The 23,239-nt window shown below is 53.4% G+C and overlaps 1 protein-coding gene across 1 annotated transcript in view; it reads right to left on the bottom strand.

Moving 5' to 3' along the window:
• Window positions 1–23,239, bottom strand: part of ARHGAP8 (Rho GTPase activating protein 8) — a 49,916-nt gene that overhangs the window by 565 nt on the left and 26,112 nt on the right. Inside the window, 4 exon segments of the mRNA XM_040637093.1 lie at window positions 2,220–2,323; window positions 5,744–5,872; window positions 6,203–6,280; window positions 8,932–9,005. Coding sequence (XP_040493027.1) covers window positions 2,220–2,323; window positions 5,744–5,872; window positions 6,203–6,280; window positions 8,932–9,005 — 385 coding nt within the window.

Genomic DNA, 23,239 nt, shown 5'->3' with positions numbered 1-23,239 from the left:
TTCCAACACAGTGGGTGCAAGCACGCTGCTTGGTGTCACCCAGCCAGACCACTTCTCCGATAGCCATACTTTGGCCGGTGAGTCGGGCATAGTCAAGACTAACTAGCACGCAGGCGTCCTCGGAGGACTGGGGGGCAGGGGGGCGGGGGGGGAGCTTGCCTTATAGCACAACCCCAAGAAGCAGGATACACCACCCATTTTACAGATGGAAAAACTGAGGCCCAGAAGGTACAGGGGACTTGCCCCAATTCATGTGGCCAGTAGGTGGCAGGGGGGCCGTCGGCGGGCATGGCCTGATCTCCTCCTTGCCTCCAGGGTCCTGGGGACCTCCAAGTATCAGAAGCAGGCAATGCAGAGCCTCGGGGGTCATGGGAGAGCACAGAACTGGGGGGGGCAGTTTGCACCGCCGGGTGACCCCCTGTAGATCTGGGGAGGCGGCCCGGACTGCCCAAGCCCCGCCTCCGTGACACAGGAGCCCCCAAGCCCCTGCAGGGCCATGCCAGGGGCCACTGTGATGCAGCGCTAAGCCCCACGAGACGTATTATCATCAGGTTCACGGCGGAGGACGGAGAAATAAATCCACCTCTAGCTAATGAAAAAGAAGCAGGAAAAGATTAGGGTAACTTAGTTCCGGCTTCTGAGAAATAAAATCAAGTGACAGGGGCGCCTGGGTGGCTCAGTCGTTGAGCGTCTGCCTTCGGCTCAGGGCGTGATCCCGGCGTTCTGGGATGGAGCCCCGCATCAGGCTCCTCCACTGGGAGCCTGCTTCTTCCTCTCCTGCTCCCCCTGCCTGTGTTCCCTCTCTCGCTAGCTGTCTCTCTAATAAATAAAATCTTAAAAAAAAAAAAAATCAAGTGACAGAGAGGGAGAATGAAATAATTTATTTTTAAAAAGCAATCTCTACGGCCAACGTGGGGCTCGAACTCATGACCCCTGCTCTACTGACTGAGCCCACCAGGCACCCCTGAAACTGTTGATTTTTTTTAAACCAAGAGGTGGTGTGTGACGGACTCCAACATGTGACATTGGCTCTGCCCGGAGGTCCCCTCCCCTCCACTGGTCATCCCGTTCTCTGGTCACCTGCCATGGAGCAGGGTTCCCGCACAAGCCCTGAAGAGCCTGGGTGTGTGTCGCCACGCTGTGGGTGGAAAGCAGCTCTGGTTGGTGCCCCTCACCTCTGTTGGGAGCCCCATGGCCACGCCTGCCTCATTCACGCCTGCACCCCACACTGCCTACAAGGGGCCCAGAGGGAGGAGGTGTTCCCGGAAGGGTCAGACGACAGAGGGTCGTGGGTCTGGAAGCAAAGGGAGGGGCCGGTTTGGATCTGTTGAGGTTTTCCCTGTCGCCCTCGTAGACCACTGCTCCCTGCCCCAGGTGTGGGGAGTTCAGCCCAGGCCCAGAGCCGGGACAGGTGTTTCTCTCACTGTTTCTTACGCTGTGTAGGGGGCTGAATGGCTGCCCCGCAAAACAGAAATCCACCTGAACCTGCGATGTGACCTGATTTGGAAAAAGGGTCCTTGCAGATGTAATCAAGGATCTCAAAATGCGACCATTCTGGATTATTCAGGTGGGCCCTAAACGCAATGATAAGCATCCTTGTAAGAGGAAGCAGAGATGTGTACAGAGAAGGGATGAGGCCATGTGGAGGCAAAGGCAGGAGTGAGGCGGCCACAAGCCAAGGACGCGTGAGCCACCAGGAGCTGGAAGGGGCAAGAAGGACCCTCCCCTAGAGCCCCCATGGGAACACGGCTCTGCCCACACCTGCACTCTGGCCTTTCACCTCCAGGACCGTGACAGTACATTTCCATTGTCTGTAGCTGCCCAGTTAGTACTGGGTTACGGCAGCCCCAGGACACTTGCACACCCGGTGACACGCTCCTCTCTCAGGAACGGCCTGCTCAGTCTGCTCACTGCGTGTCAGGCTCGGTGCCCCGGCCTGGGACACAGCCCCTCTCTCCATAGACAGCCCGTGCAGGAGACGACACGGGGGCAGAGGACCTCAATCCAGAAGGTCCCATCAGTAACTGAGGGCAGCCAGGTATGGGGTGAGCGGGGGTGGGCACAGAAGCGGAGCTGGCCAGGCCTTGAAGTCCTGTGGGCCAGGGAGACCCCAGACCCTGGTCTGTGTGGGCACCACGTGCAGGAGGGGCCGCCTGGGCCGGGCACAGAGTTTGGGCTGCCCCCCGCCGCTGGCCGGGGGCCCTGTGTTGCCCACTCACCTCGTGCAGGAAGCCCACGAGGTAGCTGAGGACGGCGTAGTTGTGTTCTGGAAGGCTCTGCAGGATCTGGCGGCAGCGTGTCACCCGCAGGCTGCTCTCCACACCTACGATGGCAGGGGGTTCTTCCTGAGTCCTTCCCGTGGGGGCGGCATGGACGCAGGGAGGAGGACAGCTCTGAGGACAGACCGTCCGACATCGGGCCTGGAGGCCTCCCTTACTCCCGCACCATGGGGCTGCTCCCCGCGAAGCCCTCTGTTCCGAGAGCTCCAGTCCCTTCTTTACACCTGTCCTGCAACTGTGACTTTCCAAATCACTCCCTTCACACGAGGGAATGGTCTAGACCAGCCGTCAGCAAACTATAGCCCGCGGCCACGGTAAAGCTTGACGGGCACAGAGCCACGGCCCTTCGTTTACCCACCCTCTGTGGCTACTTCGGCAGAACGGCAGAGTGGACGATGGCAACACGGACTGACCCACAAAGCCTGAAAGACTGACTCTCCGGCCCTTTACAGAAGGTTGGCCAAGCCTGCTCCAGACTGCCTGAACCCGCCCTGCAACTCAGGTCCCCACACCCACCAAGGGTCTGGGTGAGGCTGTCCCAGACTCAGACCCCCCGCTTTCCTTGTCACGAGATCCTCCGTGGAGCTCCGTAAGCTGCAAGTCAAAGCACGTCCACGCCTCCCCGGCGCTCACACCCTCCTGCGGCAGACACGTGCGTGCACCCCCCCAACTAATGCAGCATGCTCACCCGCTCCAGCCAAGCCTCGACAGGTGCCGTGCGCACCGTGTGCGTTCCACACGCAGCCACGGCTGAAAGGCACAGACCGCCTACCGTGAATGTTCGTGCTGGCCTTTTACTGAAAGTTCTTTCGTGAACTCAAGCTGTCGTGGGTAATGTCAAGGGACAGAGAGTTCCCGTGAAATTAATATTCCCAAGAAACCAACGAGCTTGGAGGCCACCGTCCTGGTGCCTGGACCTCAGCTTCCTGGCCTCAATGTCATCTTTCTACAAATTATGGTCCCAGAGCGGGTCCCGGTACAAGGTCCACCTCCAGCTCTCACGACGGTCCCTTCGAGAAAAGAGCGCTCAGGGGGGAGCAAGAGGGAGCAGCCCGGTGACTGTCACAAAGCACTTATCGTGTGCCCTGAGCCATGCCACGTGTTTTAGGCACATTTAATCCTCAAAGCAGCCCCCATTCCGTACAGATGAGGAAGGTGAGCTCAGAGAGGTTAAGTGACGTGCCCAAAGCCACACAGCTAACACGAGGTGACGCCCAGACTTGGATCCAGGTCTGTTCGGCTCTGAGCCGGTGCTCTTAACCTTCTTGCTGCAGATTAGATAGATGTCCCGGCTACGATTTCCTTGTGCCCTGGACACTGCAGGCCACCCAGGAAGCCCATTCCTCCCGAGCGTACCCGAGAAAGCCTTGCTTTCGTAACACTGCAACGAGAAACCACCCCACCTGAGTAGGGCTGCCGGATGGAACGGAGGACACCCAGGGAAGTCTGAATTTCAGATAAACAGCCACTATTGCTCAGACTCAAAAAGCATTCATTGTTTATTGGAAATTCAAACTGAGGGGAGCATCCTGTATTTCTTTTATTGCTACGTCTGGCGACCCTATGCCTGTCAGCACGCAGCGGGGCTGAGGGAGGCCACAGCCCAGAGAGCGGGGTCTTTGCAAGCCTCTGGCGGCATCTCAGTTCTCAACAACCAGAACTCCAGGCCGGGCGGAGTCTTAACATCCTCAGGGTGCAAAACAAAACGGGAAACAGCCCCAAATGTTTACCCAGAGAGTAATAAAGGCTGCACGACCATGGAAAGAGTGAGGAGATATGCACACAAGGAGGGAAGGACGAGAAGATGGGTAACGGTAGAAAACATTCAGGAAGCCAGGCTCGAAGTCGGCGCACGGGAGCGGCATTCCTGGCCGAGGGCCGAGCGTGCACGGGGCCTCAGCCGGGTCGGCGCCGGGGTGCGACCACAGGGGTCGGCAGGGACTCCCACTGCATTATAGAATAGCCTCTGCTCTGCTGATTTTGGGGGTTTTGTTTGTTTTTTGAGACTATGTGCTGCTGTTATTTTCATCATAATTCTTACAAAGTCTCAGCGTCTGCCCCAGCCTAGCCCCACTCCCTGGTGCAAAAAGGCCACAGGTCGAGCTTTGCCCCTGAGACTTGTTCTTTTTTTTTTTTTTTTTAAATGATTTTTTATTATATTATGTTAGTCACCATACAGTACATCCCCGGTTTCCGATGTAAGGCTTGATAATTCATTAGTTGTGTATAACACCGAGTGCACCATGCAATACGTGCCCTCCTTACTACCCATCACCGGTCTATCCCATTCCCCCACCCCCCTCCCCTCTGAAGTCCTCAGTTTGTTTCTCATAGTCCATAGTCTCTCATGTTTCATTCCCCCTTCTGATTACCCCCCCTTTCTTTATCCCTTTCTTCCCCTACCGATCAACCTAGTTCTTATGTTCCATAGATGAGAGAAATCATATGATAGTTGTCTTTCTCTGCTTGACTTATTTCACTTAGCATTATCTCCTCCAGTGCTGTCCATGTTGTAGCAAATGTTGCGAACTCGTTCTTTCTGATAGCTGAGTAATATTCCATTGTATATATGGACCACAACTTCTTAATCCAGTCATCTGTTGAAGGGCATCTCGGCTCCTTCCACGATTTAGCTATTGTGGACATTGCTGCTATGAACATTGGGGTGCATATGGCCCTTCTCTTCACTACGTCTGTATCTTTGGGGTAAATACCCAGTAGTGCAATGGCTGGATCATAGGGTAGCTCAATTTTTAACTTTTTAAGGGACCTCCACACTGTTTTCCAGAGTGGCTGTACCAACTTGCATTCCCACCAACAATGTAGGAGGGATCCCCTTTCTCCACATCCTCTCCAACAATTGTTGTTTCTTGCCTTGTCTATTTTTGCCATTCTAACTGGCGTAAGGTGGTAGTGTGGTTTTGATTTGAATTTCCTTGATGGCTAATGATTTTGAACATTTTTTCATGTGTGAGACTTGTTCTTTTTGTGGCCAGATCTCTACCCACGAGCCATGCTTCAGTCCTCTCGGCTCGCTCGGCGCTCCGTGGCACAAAACCCTGACCGGCAGCATCACCTGGGAACGGATTAGAAATGCAGATTCTCGGGCCACTGCCCAGACCTGCTGAGTCTGAAACTCCGGGGTGGGGCCCAGCGACCCATTTTAACACGCCCTCTGGGGGTCCTGATGTCTGGGGAAGTCTGAGGACGTCAGTCACACTGCCAAGCCTACCCCTCTGCCCACCCTCTGCCTGGCTGGCCTTCTCCTGCTCTCCTTCCGGTAAACGCTGACGCTGCCACCTTGGGTCAACGGCACACCTGTCCCTGCAGCTAGCTCGGCAGTGGTGGCCCGGCCTGGCCGTGGACACCATGGCCCACCATGCCAGACGGCAACAGGAGGATGCTGGGCAGCCTCTGCCCCCCAGACCGGGCGTCAGCTGGCACCCCGCAGGGCAGGCACCTACTGGTGATGCCGAGAATCTGCTCGTAGGCCCTGAAGGTCAGCAGTGGCTGGGGCAGCTCTCGCAGGAAGGTCTTCAGGATCACGGCGGGGATGTGGATGTCGCCGTAGTCATCAAAGTTCACGGGCTTCCCTGGACACAGAACGGCGTATGTGAGTGCTGACGGGGCTGGGGAGTCGGCTTCACCACGGTCTCTGATGCAAATGGCTTTAAAACTCCTGAGGGGAAGAGGCTTCCTGGAGCCACAGGTCCAGGGCGTGCCCGTCATCTGCGGGACCGGGGATGGGGGACACGGCGCCCTCCTCCTCGGCTCTCCATAGCCCTGGGCTATTCTGGCAGGGGGTGAGGAGAAGGAGGGGGGAGCTACACTATCTCGGGATACGGAACTCTGCGGCCCTGGAGGGCTGTGCAGACCGGCTGGGTGGGAGGCTCAGCGTGGGGGTCTTGGGGGGGCAGACTCACCTTGATTGTACAGCCGCTGAATCTCGCGGATGGTATGGACACTGGCCGATCTCCGGAACAGGCCCTCAGTGCGGAGTCCTACGAAGAGAGGACCTCTAGGCATCTCACAGGTCCCAGCACATCAGGTTTCTGGAACATTCCATGACTCTTCCTGCCCACACATCACCCCCTGTGGCTGGCGGGGAATGCTCTCCAGCCTGGTTCATTCCCTCCCACCCCTACCATCCCCACCTTTACTTATTCCTCAAACCTCCATACTCCCCAAGCCCACCTGACCGTCTACTTCTGTGGCCCCCAGGAAGGGAGAATCTAGTCAGACAGACCGGGGGTCCAGCCCAACTCTGTTCATTTAGCTGTGTGACCTCAGCGGAAGCACGCAGCCTCTCTGAGCTCGGCCGCCCTGTCTACAGAGTAAGGCCCTGAGCCCCTGCCTCTGAGGGCTGCAGAAAGGGTCCCCGGCATGAGGCACAGCATCCAGAAGCCTCCAGGGTGCTGCTTCTCCACATTCCTGCAGCTGGGTCTACACGGCTGACCCATCCAGTATGGTAGCCACTGGCTGCACAGGGTGATTTGAATTTCCATTTAATTAGTAAAAATTAAATAAAATTAAAAATCCAGGCGCCCAACGTATAAGTCACCTAGGAAGTGCTCAATTGGGCTCTTGCCACCAGCAGCTAGAGGCTACCATTTTGGACACTGCAAATACAGATGGCTTCCAAGTGTTGTGGGATAGCACGGGGCTCCCCTCCCAGTCTCTTCTCCATTCCGGAGCTGGGTGAGCTATTCAATGTTAGACGGCCAATTCTGATCAGCCTGTAAATGGAGCCCTTCCCCGTCTTCAAAGGTTAGCTTCCCATGGGGCCTTACCACGGACCTGGACGGTCCGGCCTCTCCTGCCCCACTGCCTCCTCTGCCCCCTCCTCCAGCCTCCAGTCTGCCCCACGCTCCTTTCTACTCCCGGCCTTTGCATGCGCTGTGCCCTCTGCGTGAGTGGCTGGCCCCTCTTTTCCTTCTGAGAGATTGCAGTAGGAAAAGTTCTGAGGTGGGTCCCAAATTCCTGCACCCTGTGCTACAGACACTTTCTCCCAGGTATTCACTCAAACACTGATCTACAGGCTGCAGTGAAAGGACTCTGCAGACAGAAGTCAGGCCCAAGGCGGTTGACCTTGAGATATGGAGATTATCTTGGGTGGGCCTGACCTAATCAGGCAAGCTTTTTAAAAGGGACCAGGTTCTTCCTGGCAACAGAGATGTGGGGCATAGAGGCTGGGATCCGGCATGTGGGAAGGTCTCTGTCGGCAGAGGGACCCACACGGGAAGGGGAAAGCGTGCAGCCTCTAGGAAGAGAAAGAGGCTGACAGCCGCCAAGGAAACGGGCATCTCTGCCTGAACTGAGTGCGGCTCACAGAGGGATGAGTGTGGAGGACGGTTCTTCCCCAGAGCCGCCAGAAAGAAAGGCAGCCTGGCTAACGCCTGGAGTTTCGCTCGGTGAGACCCTGAGCGCCCAGACTTCTGACCTATGGAAACTGAAATAATAAATCCGTGCCGTTCGAAGCCACTAAGCTTGTGGCCATTTGTTATGCCACAGAGGAAACGGATCCAGTGGCCCTCAGCCCACGTGTCAGAGCTCAGGTCCCCGATCTCCAGGACAGGTTCCCCCCGCCCCGGCCTGTGTGAGCCTGTGGTTGTCACAGTTACAGCGTTAACGGAGGAAAAGCTCACAGAATCACTCGGTTCCGATCATCGTGAGCCCCCAGAACAGGGGCTGGGTGTTGTGGTCACTATGGCAACCCCAGCGCCTCCATCCGGGCTGGATGCAGGGAGGCGCCCGATGAGTCCATGCTTAATCATGGCCTTGTCCAACAAATATATACGGAGTCGCTACTCAAGGCTGGGCTTTTAATAAAGGAATTGATACGTTAAAACCAGGAAGACTCCCTTTCACGGTTTCTGACTCGTGGTTGTTAAGTGCTATCTTCTGTCTGTTCCTGAAACACAGAGCAGAATGGGAAGTGCCACAAACGACTTCTCGCCAAAGCAGAGGCCATTCCAAACGACAACCGCCCCCTCCAGCTAGAGAGGTGCTGCCTCCTAGAACTTTCTATGATGAGAACGTGCACTTCCAGGAGCACGCCAAGTACCGAGCACCAGGGACCCGGGCAGTGGTGACCCCCACGTCTCATCTGATACACCCCCACCCCCACTCTGCAGCCTCTGCACCTGCAGCTGCCGCCCCCCCCCGGCAGCCTGTCCCACCTCCGCGCCTTCCCTGTGGATCCGAGCTCTGGCCTCAGGAGTCTCGGAGGAGCCACAAGGCTCACCTCTCTGGTCTCTGAGTGCACCCACCCCACTGGGGAAAGCACCTGCAAACCAAGCTATCATGTCAAAGGGGTCCCTTTATGGGGGGCTTTACATGTATCATGTCATTTAGGCCCCACAGCAACCCCATGAACCAGACACTCTTACCGACCCCACTGGACAGATGAGGAGTCAGATGCCCAGAGCAGGTAAGTAACTGCCAAGGTCACACAGCTAGTCCACAGTGGAGCCAGGATTCAAACCCAGAAGATCCACGTGCCTGAGTCCAGCCCATCCTGGTCAGCCTCCCTGCCTGGGTTCCAGCCCCTCCAATTCCCTGGTCTGCAGGGTGCTCAGGACGTGAGAGGGGGCCCCCAGGGAAGTGCGCCCAGAGGCCCTTGGGCCCCTGGCGGAAGTCAGCCCTCACTCACCTTTCTCTCTCAGGTACGTCACTGTGAACCTCAGCACGGGTGGGATGAGTTCACCTTGATTTTTGTCCTTGAGGCTGAGGGAAAGAAAAGGTAGTAACAGTGGTTCCCTGGGCATGACGGGAGACTGGTCCTCTCCACGCCGCCATGGAAACACAGGACCGAGGAGCCGTACAGGGGGAGGTGCGGCCTCGGCGCTCAGAAAGTAGGTGTTCCGGTGGTCAAGAGAGGGGCAGAAGTAGTAAAAAGGACAGTGCAGCAGCCGAGGGCTCCACCAAGAGGATGCGCGTGATACAGCGGAGAGCGGGGGGCTGGGGATGGCTTCCTATGGGGCAACTTCTGAGCTAGGTTGTGAGGAATGAGTAGAGCCCGTGGCGGACAAAAGAGGGAGGGGCATTCCAGGCAGAAGGGAATGCACAGGGGAGGCCCAGAGGCAGGAGCAGATTTGGCTGTGAGGACAGACCCAGGAGACCCGGACTGGATCCTGATCAGTCAATCATGACACCACCCCGCCTCTCACTGTGCTCATCTGATAGAGATGCGACACACAAGGCAACTTTCAAACACAGGTACCGATATAAAAAAGAACGGCCCTCCCATCGGGGCGCCTGGGTGGCTCAGTGGTTTAGTTTCTGCCTTCAGTTCAGGGCGTGATCCTGCCCTTCTGGGATCGAGCCCCGCATCAGGCTCCTCCGCTGGGAGCCTGCTTCTTCCTCTCCCACTCCCCCTGCTTGTGTTCCCTCTCTCGCTGGCTGTCTCTCTCTGTGTCAAATAAATAAATAAAATCTTCCAAAAAAAGAAAAAAAAAAAAAGCATGGTCCTCCCAGACACACACACACACACACTCCACCCCAGGTGGCAGAGTTAGGGTCTGAAGCCAGAGTCGCCCACACTGCCCCACTGGGCTCCTGGGTAAAATGTTTTTCTCTCCTCTCATCTGCTGAATGTTCTTGCCTGAAAGGCAGCATACTTGGGAGGCTGTGTTGGATGGAGGGACAAGGGCTCTGAAGCCAGACATCCCTGGCTGGAGTCCTGCTCTGCTACATTTTAGCTGAGAAGAGTAGGTGTGTTGGCTGTTCTTAGGAACCACGCTCTCTAAATGTCAATTAGGTTAATTTGGCTAATTGTGTTTTCAAGTTTTCTAGACTGTCGGTTTTCTACTTGTCCTATCCATCATTTAGAGAAGGGTACCGAAGTCTCTTCCTGGAATTGTGTGTCTATTTCTTCCTCAGTTCTACTAGGTTTTCCTTCATGCATTTTAAAGCTCTGTTACTAGCCCATAAGTTTTTAAAATTGTGTCTTCTCTATTATGATGAAATGTCCCTCTTCGTCCCTGGGCTTATTTCTTATTCTGAAGTCTACTTTGCCTGATATTAATACAGCCACTCCAGTTTTCTTTTGGTTGGTGGCTGCATGGTATATCTTTTCCCATCCTTTTACCTTTTTTTAAAAAAAATTATTTATTGCAGTGGGAGAGAGAGAGAGCACGTGCAAAGTGGGGAGGGACAGAGGAAGAGAGAGAGAGAAACCCAAGCAGACTCTGCATGAGCAGGAAACCTGATATGGGGCTCGATCGCACAACCCTGAGATCAGACCTGAGACGAAACCAAGAGTCAGATGCCCAACCAACTGTGCCATCCAGGTGCCCCTCCATCTTTTTACTTTTAACTTGTAGTATTCTAACATTTTATATTTTATTTTTTAAAAGATGTTACTTGAGAGAGAGAGAGAGAGAGAGAGAGAGAGAGAAACACAAGTCAGGGGAGGGGCAGAGGGACAAGCATACTCCCTGCTAAGCAGGAAGCCCAATGTGGGGATTGATCCCAGGACCCTGAGACCATGACCTGAGCCAAAGTCAGATACTTAATGGACTAAGCCACCCAGGCATCCCTCATTCTATATTTTAAACACAAGGTCTTCCTTTTAAAAAAATCCAAACTGAGAATCATTGTCTTTTAACTGGAATGTGTATGCCACTTACATTTAATGTAATTATCAATATGGCTAGGTTTAAATCAACCATCTTGCTATTTGTTCTTTATTCATTTCCCCTTTCCTTGACTTTGTTTTGCTGATTATTTTTTTAGGATTCCATTTTATCCCCTTATTAATATATTAGTTGTATCTCTTTATTTGTAGCAGGCCTGCTTTTACAATATACATATGTAATACAGTACAGCCTATCTTCAAGTAATATTATACCGCATACAGTATAAGAACCTCACCACCATATTCTTCCACTCCTCAACCACATCTTCTGTGTTAATGTCATACATTGTACAGTACTCCGGCATGTTATTTATTTTCTCTTTACTCCTTTATTTACCATCTCCAAAAGTCTTCATTTCTCTGTGAGGACCTAAATTTCCATTTGGCATTATTTTTCTTCTGTCTGACATACTTCCCTTAACATTTCTTACCATATAGGTGTGCTGGAAATAAATCCTCTCAACTTTAGCTTATCTGAGAAAGCTTTTACTTTGTATTCATTTTTGAAAGGTGTTTGCTGGATATATAATTTTAGTTCGGGGAAGAAATTTTTTTAAAGATGAAAACTTAGAATTTGAAGAAGACACTGTTCCTCTGCCATCTGACTTGAATCTTTCCAAGAGAAATCTGCTGTCACTCTTATCTTTGCTCTGCTGCGGGTAGTGTCCTTTTTTCCTCTACGTTTAAGATTTGCTGTCACTGGTTTTAAGCAATTTGATTATGATGTGCCTTGGTGTCATTTTCTTCATGTTCCTTATGCTTGTGGCTCATTGAGCTCCTAGGACCTGTAGGTTTATAGTTTTTATCAAATTTAGAAAAAATGCTCTTCAGATATTTGTTGTCTTCTTTCTGGAACTCCAATCAGACATATCCTACACTATATTAATTTTTAAAAGACTGTTGGAATATTTTTAATTCATACGTTTTAATTCATTATGCCATAATGATATCACAATCTATTTTACAAGTTAAACGTATGACTACATGTGAAATAAAAATAGGAGGACAAAACTAAACATAGATCAGGAAAATGAATTTTTCCAATACCAGGTGCCAAAGGAAGACATGTTGCCTGCAGAGCCCAAGGAGGAGGCAGGGAAGGTGATGGGAACAGCATCGGCTTGTGGTGTGTGTTTGTTCCTTGTGTTTGCCACAGGTTGGTCTTTGTGTGTTTTATTTTGCATCATCTGTATGGCTATGTCTTCAAGTTCACTAATTTTTTCTTCTCTGATGCCTAATCTATTAATCCTATCAAGTGTGCTTTTCATATTAAAAATTGTGTTTTTCATCTCTAGAAGTTCCATTTGGATTCTTTTTAAAATATCTCAGCATGTTCCTGGTTTCTTCTACCTTCTTGAACATTTCTGGATGTGATGGGTGGCTGGGTGCCCAGCTATTTGGTTAAACATTATTCTGTAAATGTCTATGAGGGTACTTTTGGGTGGGATTAACATCTGAATCAGTGGACTGAGTAAAGCAGATTGCCCTCCCTAAGCAGGTGGCCCTCATCCAATCTGTTAAAGGCTAAGGGAGAATTCAGTCTCTCCACCTGTCTCTGAACTGAGACATCAGGTTCCCCTGCCCTTGGACTCTGACTCAGACTGGAACTACCCCCATTGGCTCTCCTGGGTCTCCAGCTTGCCAAACGCAGATATTGGGACTTCTCAAGCCTCCATAACCGCAGGAGCCAATCCCTTATAATAAATATCTTATTGGTTCTCTTTCTTTAAAGAAACTATACTAATATCTTGGGTCTGTGTCTATTGATTGGTTTTTCTCCTAGTTACAGAACATGTTTCCCTATTCCCGCCTTGTACTTTTTCTTTGGGAATTTTACATTGTTGGTTGTTGGATTTTTTTTTTTTTTTTTTGGTATTCCTTTGAATTCGGAGATGAACTTTATTGTGTCTTGCTTTAAGTCGCTTGGGAACAGGTAGATCCTTTCAAGGATTGCTTTTAATTTTGCAAGGGAGGCTCCAGAGCAGGTGTCCGCCTAGGGCTACTATAACTCCAGTACTAAGAGGGAAACTTCACCCAATGCCTTGGGTACTGACGTCTTTAGCTGGGAGAACACTTACCATTCTTAGCCCTGTGTGAGCTCTGATAGTTTGGGGGCCTAGTACTTTCCAGTAGTGCTTTTAATTTCTTTTCATATACAAACAGTTTAAACACTCAGCCAAAGACTAAAGGGGACCCTCTGCAGATGTCCAGAGTTCTTTGTGCAGCTTCCTCCTCCCTGGAACTCTGTCCCCCAGTGTCACTCACCTAAAGCCCTCCCCAACTCTGAACTGTTACCTCACTTCTGCAAGAGCACTAACTCGGTCTGGCCTCTCCCTGCTCTGCAGCCTGGAAACACTCTCCAGGCAGTGGGCTGGGGCAATCCCGGGGCCTGTGGCTCTTCTCTCAGGGATCACAGTCCCGTGCTGTGTGTTGCCCAACGTCTGAAAATGCCTGTCTTCATCAAGTGCTTCTCTAGTTTCAGGTAGGACAGTAAATTTGTTCCATGACTCAATCATGGCAAGAATCAGGAGTTTACCATTTATTGTTGAAGGATTTCTGAAGGCAGAGAGGTGGCCTCATGCCTGGCTACAGCCCTTGGTACCCTCCAACCTTCCTTGGCTCTCATTCTGCTCTATCAACAAGTAAGACCCTTGGAGAAATGGGGACAGGAGTGGGGCAGGTATATCTACCCCTCCGATTCTAACATACAGATATGGACGCTGCCTCTTCCCTTGGTTCCCCGAGAACAGCCTGAAGTTCAGCAACCCCCAACTCTTTTGGAAAAATCCGTCACCTCACAATTACACAGCATCACTCCTTGCTATTTGCTTGCATATACACTGTTTCATTTGAGTCCAACAGGGAAGGGGTGGATGAGATGGGTTTTATTACCCCTGCTTCAGAGAAAACCAATGAGGTGCCCAGCAAGAGGAGTTTCTGTCCACACCCCACAGCTGGCCACAGGAGAGGCGGGACGCACAGTCAGCTTTCTCTCCCTGATTCCTAGAGACACGTGTACATAGTAACAGCATCACTGTTACCAAAATGTGTGTCAAAATGTAGCCACTGGCATATAGTTTCATGATAATGGAATCCAAGGCCAGAAGTAAGCAAATAACCAAATAACCAAAAACTGCGGAGAGGACTGAAGGTTTACTAGTTGAACTTCCTGGCCTCACCAGAGCTAAGCTTGACGTGAAAATTTTGCATGAAGCAACCTTAGGATGTTTCCTTCCTCTTTTGCTACACGAGTTCTCCCAGGTGCCACTGACTTCCCTGATGCTCGGCAAGCTCTGAGGCCCCACATCACCGCAAACCCAGGTGACCCTGAGGACACCGGTCCAGGCCCCTCCTGCCAGCGCCAGCTCTCCTTCCTCCAGCTAAAGCCATCTGTGCTTACACATCACATGCTGACTAGACCCGGGTCCCAGAGCTGCAGTAGGTGTTTGGGCCGGGAACTCTTCCCTCACCATCGGCCGCCCCCACCTGGTGGATGAGCCTGGGGATCCCCATGGGGAAGGCACTGAGCACAGGGGAGCGTGTCCTCCAGGAGGTGAGGGAGGGTCTGACAGGCAGGGGCCACTCCCCTCAGGAGCCCCTGTGTTCCAAAGCAAGAGGGGCCAGCTCTGGCGTGTGGTGGTGACCCACGATGTCGGGCTCTAGGAAGCAGACGACCTTTCTGGAGGGGGAGTGAACAGTATGTGCCCCAAACCTTAAAAATGGCCACATTCTCTGATCCTGGAAATTCACCCACTCCGAGGAAGTCATCCCAAGGAAATGATTCCAGATGTGTGTGCAAGGCCTGAGTCAACCTCAATCTCTTCAAACACAGTGTCCAACACAGGACGTGAGACACAGTAACGGTTGATACTTCGGGAAAGACGGGAAGAGCAGACTTCCGTGGCTGGGCACCACAGGGGGCAAGCTGGTGTTTGCTGCTAAGTCTGCCTTCCCTCTCTGCCTTGCTGGGCCTTCCTGCAGGACAGCCACCTCCCTGCCTCACTGACGGTGGGCTTGGCTGGGTGACCTGCTCCGGGCTGGCAGCAGGCGTGATGCTTGCCACCGCCGAGGAGAAGCTCTGAACGAGACTGTTGTAGCTTGGGTGGGGCATGCTTACTCCCCTCCTCCAGCAAGACAGCAGCCTGTCCCCGAGAGCCCACGCTCTCAGCCTCATGTCAGAAACAGAAGACACACACGAAACAGAGCTGAGCCGCCACCTACACACACACCTCGCACAACCTCAGCAAGAATAAACACTTGTCGTCAGAACCCGCCGAGACTGACTGTTTGTTACGCGGCACAGCCTAGTGAGAGCTGACGGATACGCACGGGAGGAAAGGGCGCACGCTCTCACGGAGCTCAAGGTCCAGCAACACAGAGGAAGTATTTTAGGGGCACCTTGAGGAGGACGTTGGATTTGGACACGTGGAGACGGGACACACGGGGAATGCAGGGAACGTGCACAAAGGTGAGAAAGCACAGGCTATTTTGATAACGGCTGGCACTCAAGAAGGGAAACTGAGGCCCTGAGAGTTTAAGCTACTTGACCAAATGAGTGCAGGACCAGGATTCAAACCCAGACCAGCAGGCTCCACGATCCAGCCTCTCAGCACAGCCCCAGAGCTGTGACATAAACGTAAGTCACAGATGAACGGGAACGAACAGCGCAGCGATCACCCACTAATGGCACGTGCACTTAGCCCCCGTGGGGAGGGTCACCACCGAGACGCGCGGGCAGAGGAACAGAAGCCAGAAGCGTGAGCTCTGGCATCCGACCTCCTGAGACTGAATCCCGGCTCTGCCGCCACAGCCGGGAGACCCAGACACACCACTCAACCTGCCTGTGTCCCGTGCCTCTATTTCCTCTTCTGTTAAATGGGGTGATCGTCGTACCCACCTGCCAGGGTGGCTGCGTTAGCACTAGCAAAGCTGTCAGGACAGGCCCTGGTACCCCCAACACATTCAGGAGATGTGACTTACAGAACAAATGATGTCACATGATCCAAAGACTCAACAGCTGGAAAAGGAAGAATTAAACTGAAACTCACCTCGCGCTCCTGGCCGGGGACGCTTAGCGGGATGCTGCAGTAAATGGACTTAAATTCTTGTCGCCTTCAGACTCCTGTCCTGCTAAGGCCCCAGCACACCCACCCGCGAGCAGGCAGGCTTCCTCTTGTCCTTTCTCGCCCCCCCCCCCAAGAGGCAATCCCTGTTATCAGGCCCGCACAGCCTTGCGGCCGGGCACGTGCTCACGCCAGGCACGCAGCACTGCTGCACATCCCACCTTGGACGCTGCAGGCGCACAGAGACTCGCCACCGTCGCTCCGTCTCTCCTGCATCTCAGGCCTCCTGCTGGCTCACAGCCCGCCCTCCGCCCAGCACACCCTGCCTTCCCCGCTCCAGGCTCTCTCTCCAGGCCCAGGCCGAAGTCCCCCTCCCCTGAGGCCTCCTCTCCGCAGGGCGCAGGCTCCCCATCCATCATCCCCTGGCGCTGTGTGTGGACCCCACGACGCCGACAGCCTTCTCCTCCGAGTCACCGTTGTTGATGACCCTTGTCACAGAGCACCGCGCTCACGGTGCCGCTAATGCTGACAATGGCTGCCTGCCAAAGGTCCTGTACTGTGCAGACATGGTCCAAGTGCCCAAAGTGTATTAACTCACTGAGTCTTCGGGACAGTCCTAGAAGTTTCCATAATAAACCCCATTTACAGACAAGGAAACTGAGGCTCAGAGGGGTCATGGAACCTGTCCGTGGCCACGTGTGTGGAGAATCATCAGTGGCCACTGTGGACGTTTACGTCCCAACGCCTGGGAGCTGTGAATGTGCCCCCTTCTGCATCACAAGGGGCTCTACAGGTGACAGGTGGGGAGATCACCCCAGACTGTCCGGCAGGCTCAACAGAAGCTCACGGAGGCAGGAGGGCCAGACTCAGAGAGGAGACGGACGACAGAAGCAGAGGTCAGAGCACAGGACTTTGAAGGTGGGGGATGGAGCCATGAGCCAAGAAACCAGGAAAGGAAGGTCTTTTGACCATGGGAATACGGCAGAAGCAACTGTCTCATTTCCAGGCCCCAGGCTGAAGACTCTGGAGGTTTCCACTAGTCTCGGGAATTGCCTGCCACAAGCCGTGAGCTGCCCCGTAAGAAGGGCGGCCACCGCGAGGATGTCCTGTGGGGCGGCCGTGTCCCAGCTGAGCCCAGGCCTCCAGCCATCCCTGCCAAGCGCCAGGACGTGAGGCTGTGCCCCAGGCCCCGGACGCTCCCGAGCCACTGGGCCACACTGGACCCCACCTAGTGAGCTCCGCCAGCACCACACAGAACAAACCTGCTCGGCTGAGCCCCACCCGAGTGCCCGGCCCACAGAAATCAGGCCACGTAACAAAACAGTTGCCATCTGAAGCAGCTAAGTGATGGGGGGACTGGGATGCACAACGGGGAACCACAGACAGTCAAGAGTGTGCAGCCAGGACACACAGCCACGAGTCTGAGCCCACAGCCCCGGCTCTGGTATCTTATCCTTTTCATTTCCATCCTGACTTCATGAGGCCGAGTTAGAGACCAGACGTGGATGCTGGGAGAGGCCCCGGGAGCGGCTCGAGGTCCCGCAGTCCGAGGTGGCAGAGCTAGCAGCGAGGTCCGGCCCAGCTCAAACCCGCCACCACCGTTCTGCAGGGACTCATCAGGCGGATGTGCCACCAAAGCTGCTCCTCCTGGGCCCCAAGATTTACAGAGGAGGCCTGAATACGTGGCCCCGTGAACAAGGGTGAAAACTGCACCAACAGCGCCGACGGGCCTTTGCACGTCCCGCTCTCCATGGGCGGCTGGGTTTCCTCCTGTGTCTCTCTGCTGAAGCTCTAGGTCTGGGACAAGAAGCAACAGCCCAGCCAGCCAAGGGGCCCTGATGACAGTCACTGCCATTGTGAGTCCTGCTGCCATAGGAACGTGGGTGGACTCTCCCCACTCGTCCCCGACTTGGCTTCCTGTGTCCCTCTGTGAGGACCACGATGGCTTGGCCCAAGCAGAGTCCAGGCGGTTCCCTCTCTGCGTCCCCAGGGAGGGAAGAATGTGGTGGATGGGATGGGTGGCTCTTTTCCTCCTCCTGCTTCCTTTGTAAGCTCGCTCTGGTCCTGCCTCGAGGAGGTGGGCGACTCTGGGCCAATCTCTTAGCTTCCCCAGCCTCTGTTTCTCCCAATGGAAAGCAGCGATGCTGGCACCGCCCCTCCAGGGAGCTGCAAATAGTCAACGCTGAGGGACCTGGAAGGCTTCGTTGAGCTCGGCGTCAAATGTACTAACAATTCAAATCATTGGAACGCCAGGGGCTGAGTGACTTCCCAGGCCAGACACAGGTGGCCCATTTCAGGTGAAGACACAGGCTCAGGATGCTGCAGTGACTGGCCCAAGGTCTCCCAGCTCCAGAGCCCAGGTCTGTTCATTCCAAAGCCCCCGCTAGTTAACATTTTGCAGAGGGGGCCCCCGAGACCTGCAAAATAGGACACTAATGAGCTACCCAAAGACCCCCTTGCCTATAGCTTAGCCCGCGTTTCCTTTTTCAAAAGCAGACTTCCAAGGTAGGGAGAGGCCTGTGAGATCATGAGAAACTGAGGTCCCGGAAGTGCAGGGGTTTGCTTGAAGTTGCCGGGCCCCCAGCCAAGCATGCCTCCTCGCTCGTGCATTCAAGGAGCACTGACTCCAGCCAGGCCTCCCATGGTGAGCAGCAGAACAGGGTCCTAGCATTCTGTTATTACCCTCAATGGCGCAGAACTCATGCTGTGGATTTCTCCTCCCTCCCCGTCCCCAGCCGTCGGCTCGGAGAGACGCTTGCTCAGCCCACTGAGTCAGGGCAGAGAATGACCTCTGTCCTAGGGGCTCTGGATAAAAGGTGCTTCCTGGCTGGGTGGGGGTGCCCAGGTCAGCAGCAAATCCTGTCCTATCACGGCCCTCCCTGTGCATCCCCGCGTGTGCGGGCCTGGGCCAGTCTCCAGGAGGCACGGACTAGTAAACCCACACCCTGAACTAAAGTTCCGAGGTGCACGCCGGGCGCAGGGGGCTCTCAGAGGCAGAGCCCTATTCCCGGGTCAGCACTGCGTACTCCTGGCCGGCCGCCCACCGCCAGAGAGTACTGGGGATTCTCGCACATAATTCTTGCGTGTAGCCCCTCCCCTTGGGAGACACGCCTAGAGTAATTCAGAGCACGTTTCTCTCCTGGTTTTGTATGCGAGGAATGCACAAATGAGGAGAGATTGTAGCTTTTTTAGAAATGGCAGGGACAGGGAGGAACAGCAGGCCTGACTTGCTGGGCACCCAGGCTTTCCCAGCCATCTGAGACGGTCCTTCATCTCTCATCCCCTCCCCAGTTCCTAAAACTGGACGGTGGCTGCAGCTCAACTCGCTGACCTGGGGAGGTCTCAGCCACAAAGGGGCTGGGAGGTCCCAGGCGCCGGCAGAACTGGGGAGCACAGGTGGACACCCCAGGCACCATAGTGTGCGGAAGCCTGACGCGCACGCCGCCAGGCCTGCTGGCTTCATCACCGTGCCCCCACTGTGACAGAGGACAAAGCAGACTCAGAGAGACAAAGTATTGCGTCTGCAGTCAGACGGCCTAGGGTTCAGATCCAAATTTAACTCCCGAGCCCTTGTACCTGGAGGTACAGCCTTGGGCTCTGGGTTGGGGGCTTGGTGGGGTTCACCCCCCCTCTGCAGAGCTGGCCTCCTTAGGGAGGGGAATGAAAAACTGGACAGTTTTGTACCATGAGCGAGACCAGTCCCCAAAACTCTAATGGGGTGGGGGTTTCTAGCAAGTCAAGCTGACCCACGTGACTGAGAACCAGAGCCCAAGGACGCCCGTTCCCCACCCCACAGGCCATTCCCAAGGCAGCATCTTCTGTTCTCCAGACAGCTGCGTGGTGCGGGAGAGCAAAGACGAGCGTACCCGCCCATCACCTCTTTCCTCATGAAAGCAGGCCCGGGCTCAGCCGAAACCTTCCACTCGGGGAGAGACACAGCTGGAAGAGCCACGTGACCCTGCTCACTAATGAGCAGCCCGAGGGGTCCTCTGGATCTGTCGCCCCCAGATCCCCTTTCCTGCAGATACGGGAGGAGGAGGAGAGGTGGGGGCAGGGGGACACCCCCACTTCTCCCACGAGTTTGAAAATCCCACAACCCCTGTGAAGGAAAGATTCGCTCTGATCCCACATAAACTTGCAAGAAACAGAAGGGCCACGAGGCTAAGTCAAAGACGACAGTATAAGGTGACTGCGGGCCAGTTTTCCTTAGGAATATAGACACCAAATCATCCACAAAATACTGCAAAGCAACTCGAACTGCGTGTAAAAAGATGATCTATCACGAACACACGTGATTTATCCCAAGAGTACAAGGCTGGTTCAACGTAAAAATCAATCAGTGTCATCACCGTATTTAATAAAGGACAAAAACTATGCGATCATCTCAATAAAGGCAACAAAAGCTTAGGACGCAATCTCACATCCCTTCATAGAACAAAGAAAAACAAGACCCAACCACTCAACAAGCTAGGAATGGAAGGGCTTTGCCTCCACCGAATAAAGGGCGTCTATGAAAAACCCACAGCTAATAACACATTTAATGGGAAAGAACTCAGCCACTTCCCGGTAAGAACCGGAAAAGACAAGGATGTGCGCTCTCCCCACTCCTACCCAACACCGGAGGGTCCGGTCGGTACGACTGGGCAAGAAAAGGGAACAAAAGGCATCCGGGATGGAAAGGAAGAAGTAAAACTATATTTACAGATGACACGATCTTGGATATAGAAAATACTCAGAAAATTCATGAAACATCTGAACCGATAAGAACCATGAACATAAGAACCAATAACTGATGTTCGTTAGCTGGTAGGATGTAAGGTCAGTGTACAAAAATCAGCTATTTCTTTTTTTTTTTTTTTAAGATTTTATTTATTTATGTGACAGAGAGACAGCCAGTGAGAGAGGGAACACAGCAGGGGGAGTGGGAGAGGAAGAAGCAGGCTCCCAGTGGAGGACCCCGATGTGGGACTCGATCCCGCAACGCCGGGATCACGCCCTGAGCCGAAGGCAGACGCTTAACGACTGCGCCACCCAGGCGCCCCAAAAATCAACTATTTCTATACGCTAGCAGCGAATGACCCAAAATATGAACACACGCAACAATTTCATCTACAATAGCTCGCAAAGAACAAAATACTAAATTTAACAAAAAAGTGCAAAACACGGAGACTGAAAACTAGAAAACCTCATTGAGAGAAACAGAAAAGATCCACCTGCGAGGAAAGACATCCTGGGTTCCTGAACTGGAACACGGGGTACTGGGAAGACGGCCGTGCTCCGCACACGGACCCGCAGGGACAGCATGATCTCCGCTGAAACCCTGCTGCCTTTTTCCAGAAATCGACAAGCTGATTCTAAAATGAATACGGAAATGCAAGAGACCCCAGAGCCAAACCCATCTCGAGAAAGAACAACAAAGTCAGAAGACTCACATTTCCCCATTTCAGAACTTGGTACCACGCTACAGTAATAAAGACAGTGTGGCACTGACATAGGCCGATGGAAGAGAATCAAGAGTCCAGAATAAACCCTCATGTTTATGGGCAATCGGTTTTTAACAGGGAGCCAAGGCAATTCGGTAGCGGAGAGAATGGTCTTTTCAACAAATGGGCCTAGTCTGTGTGGAGTCATCAGGGAAGGCTTCCTGGAGGAGGGGACGATGAAGGAGAAATGACAGCAGGCAAGCTGGGCAGCGGGGACTGCTTCACACGGTCTGCGCACCTTGCTGTGAAGCTTCCCTGGGCCTGGAGGTGAGGAGGGCCTGGTTTTAACTCCAGTTATAGGGAAAGAANCTGGAGTGACTTACGTCACTAGCTTGACTTCCCAAAGCTGGGACCTGCACCCATCCCCTCCCTTACCCGAAGGAGGCCCTTATTTACCTGCCCGCTTTCCACTACCCCACAGCTGTCCAGACGGAGCTGTACGAGACACACACGTGCGTGTTTCCCTCTTCAGGGACGGCGAGGAGCAAAGACGTCTTGACTCTCTGACTCCCCCTTCATATATTAACTTAATTAGCTTGTTCTAGGTGATAGTTTCCTGTTGTGTGCTTCTGAACTTAACTCAGCGAATTAACATTTGTGAGTAGGATTTGGGTATGAATTTTAATGACTTCCATTCATTCACAGTCCAAACAAATTACATATTTCGTGCTCTATTTAATATGTTTACTGCCATTTTATTGTAGTCATTTGCAATGAAACAGCATAAAATACTAATTTAAAGAGGCAATCCCATGGATTATCTCTCAAAGTGGCAGAATGTTCTTCAAAGGCTGTCCAATGATACTCATCATTCCCTAGAGAGAGAACGAACTGGGGGCGCCTGGCCGGCCGGTCGGTAGAGCACGCGACTCTTGATCTCGGGGTTGCGAGTTCAAGCCCCATGTTGGGCGTAAAAAAAGAAAAAAAAAATACAACGAACTGATTTTTATAGTTTACAACCGGCCCCAGAACAGGCATGAACCAAGGTCTTTATAAAGGACATTTCTAAGATCCGTCTTCGATCTGCTAACGGGGAGCTCTGGGGCTCGAATGCTCTGTGAACACACTCCGGAAGGCATCTGTTGGAGGCAGAAGGCCAAGGCTGTGTCCCCCAATCTGTACTCGGGGAGATGGCTCTAGAAATCCATGAGTTAGGTGTGTTTTGGTTTTTTGTTTTTCATTTTTAAAATTGTATTGGACAATATGGAGACTGAAGTGGTTCTGAACACAGGCAATCTGAAAGGCACTGCTGGGGTCATCAGACTAAGGGACTGATAACGGAAGCACCGGGGGCCTCAGGCATGGCCGCCGAGAACCCCTGTTATCAGCCAGCACACCCCAAGAGCAGCCCCAGCGCTGATCCACGGGCCAGGCCGAAAGTGCAGAGCGAACAACAGAAGCCTCAGAAATACTGGGCCCATCTGGACCCCTCGTCTGAGAGCTGAGGTTCTCACCTGCACCCCCAGGATCCCCCCCGCCCCTCCAGAAATCACTGCAGGTGTATCCCCACCTGCCTCCCCCCGCGGGCCTCAAGAGTGCCGGAGTCACGCCCGTAGGCAAGAGTGCGTTCCAGCAGCACATCTCTACAGTGTGTAAGGAAGGAAAATTTGGCAAATTTTTGCTCCAGATATATTCGGGAACATTGTATTTGGACAGATGCTGCATTTGCAAAGTGCTTCCAAAGTAGCTCTTCGAGGGGTCCCCACTCGTGTCTGCGTCTGGGTGGGGAGGCAGGGGTCTAGAGCCGCACGGTCCTGCAGGCTAGCTGGGGGCCGT

This window comes from Ursus maritimus, unplaced genomic scaffold, assembly GCF_017311325.1.
Source record: "Ursus maritimus isolate PB19 unplaced genomic scaffold, ASM1731132v1 scaffold_21, whole genome shotgun sequence".
Classification (NCBI taxonomy): domain Eukaryota; kingdom Metazoa; phylum Chordata; class Mammalia; order Carnivora; family Ursidae; genus Ursus; species Ursus maritimus.
The sequence above is the reverse complement of the archived record's forward strand: the minus strand, read 5'-3'. Positions and strand labels throughout refer to the sequence as shown.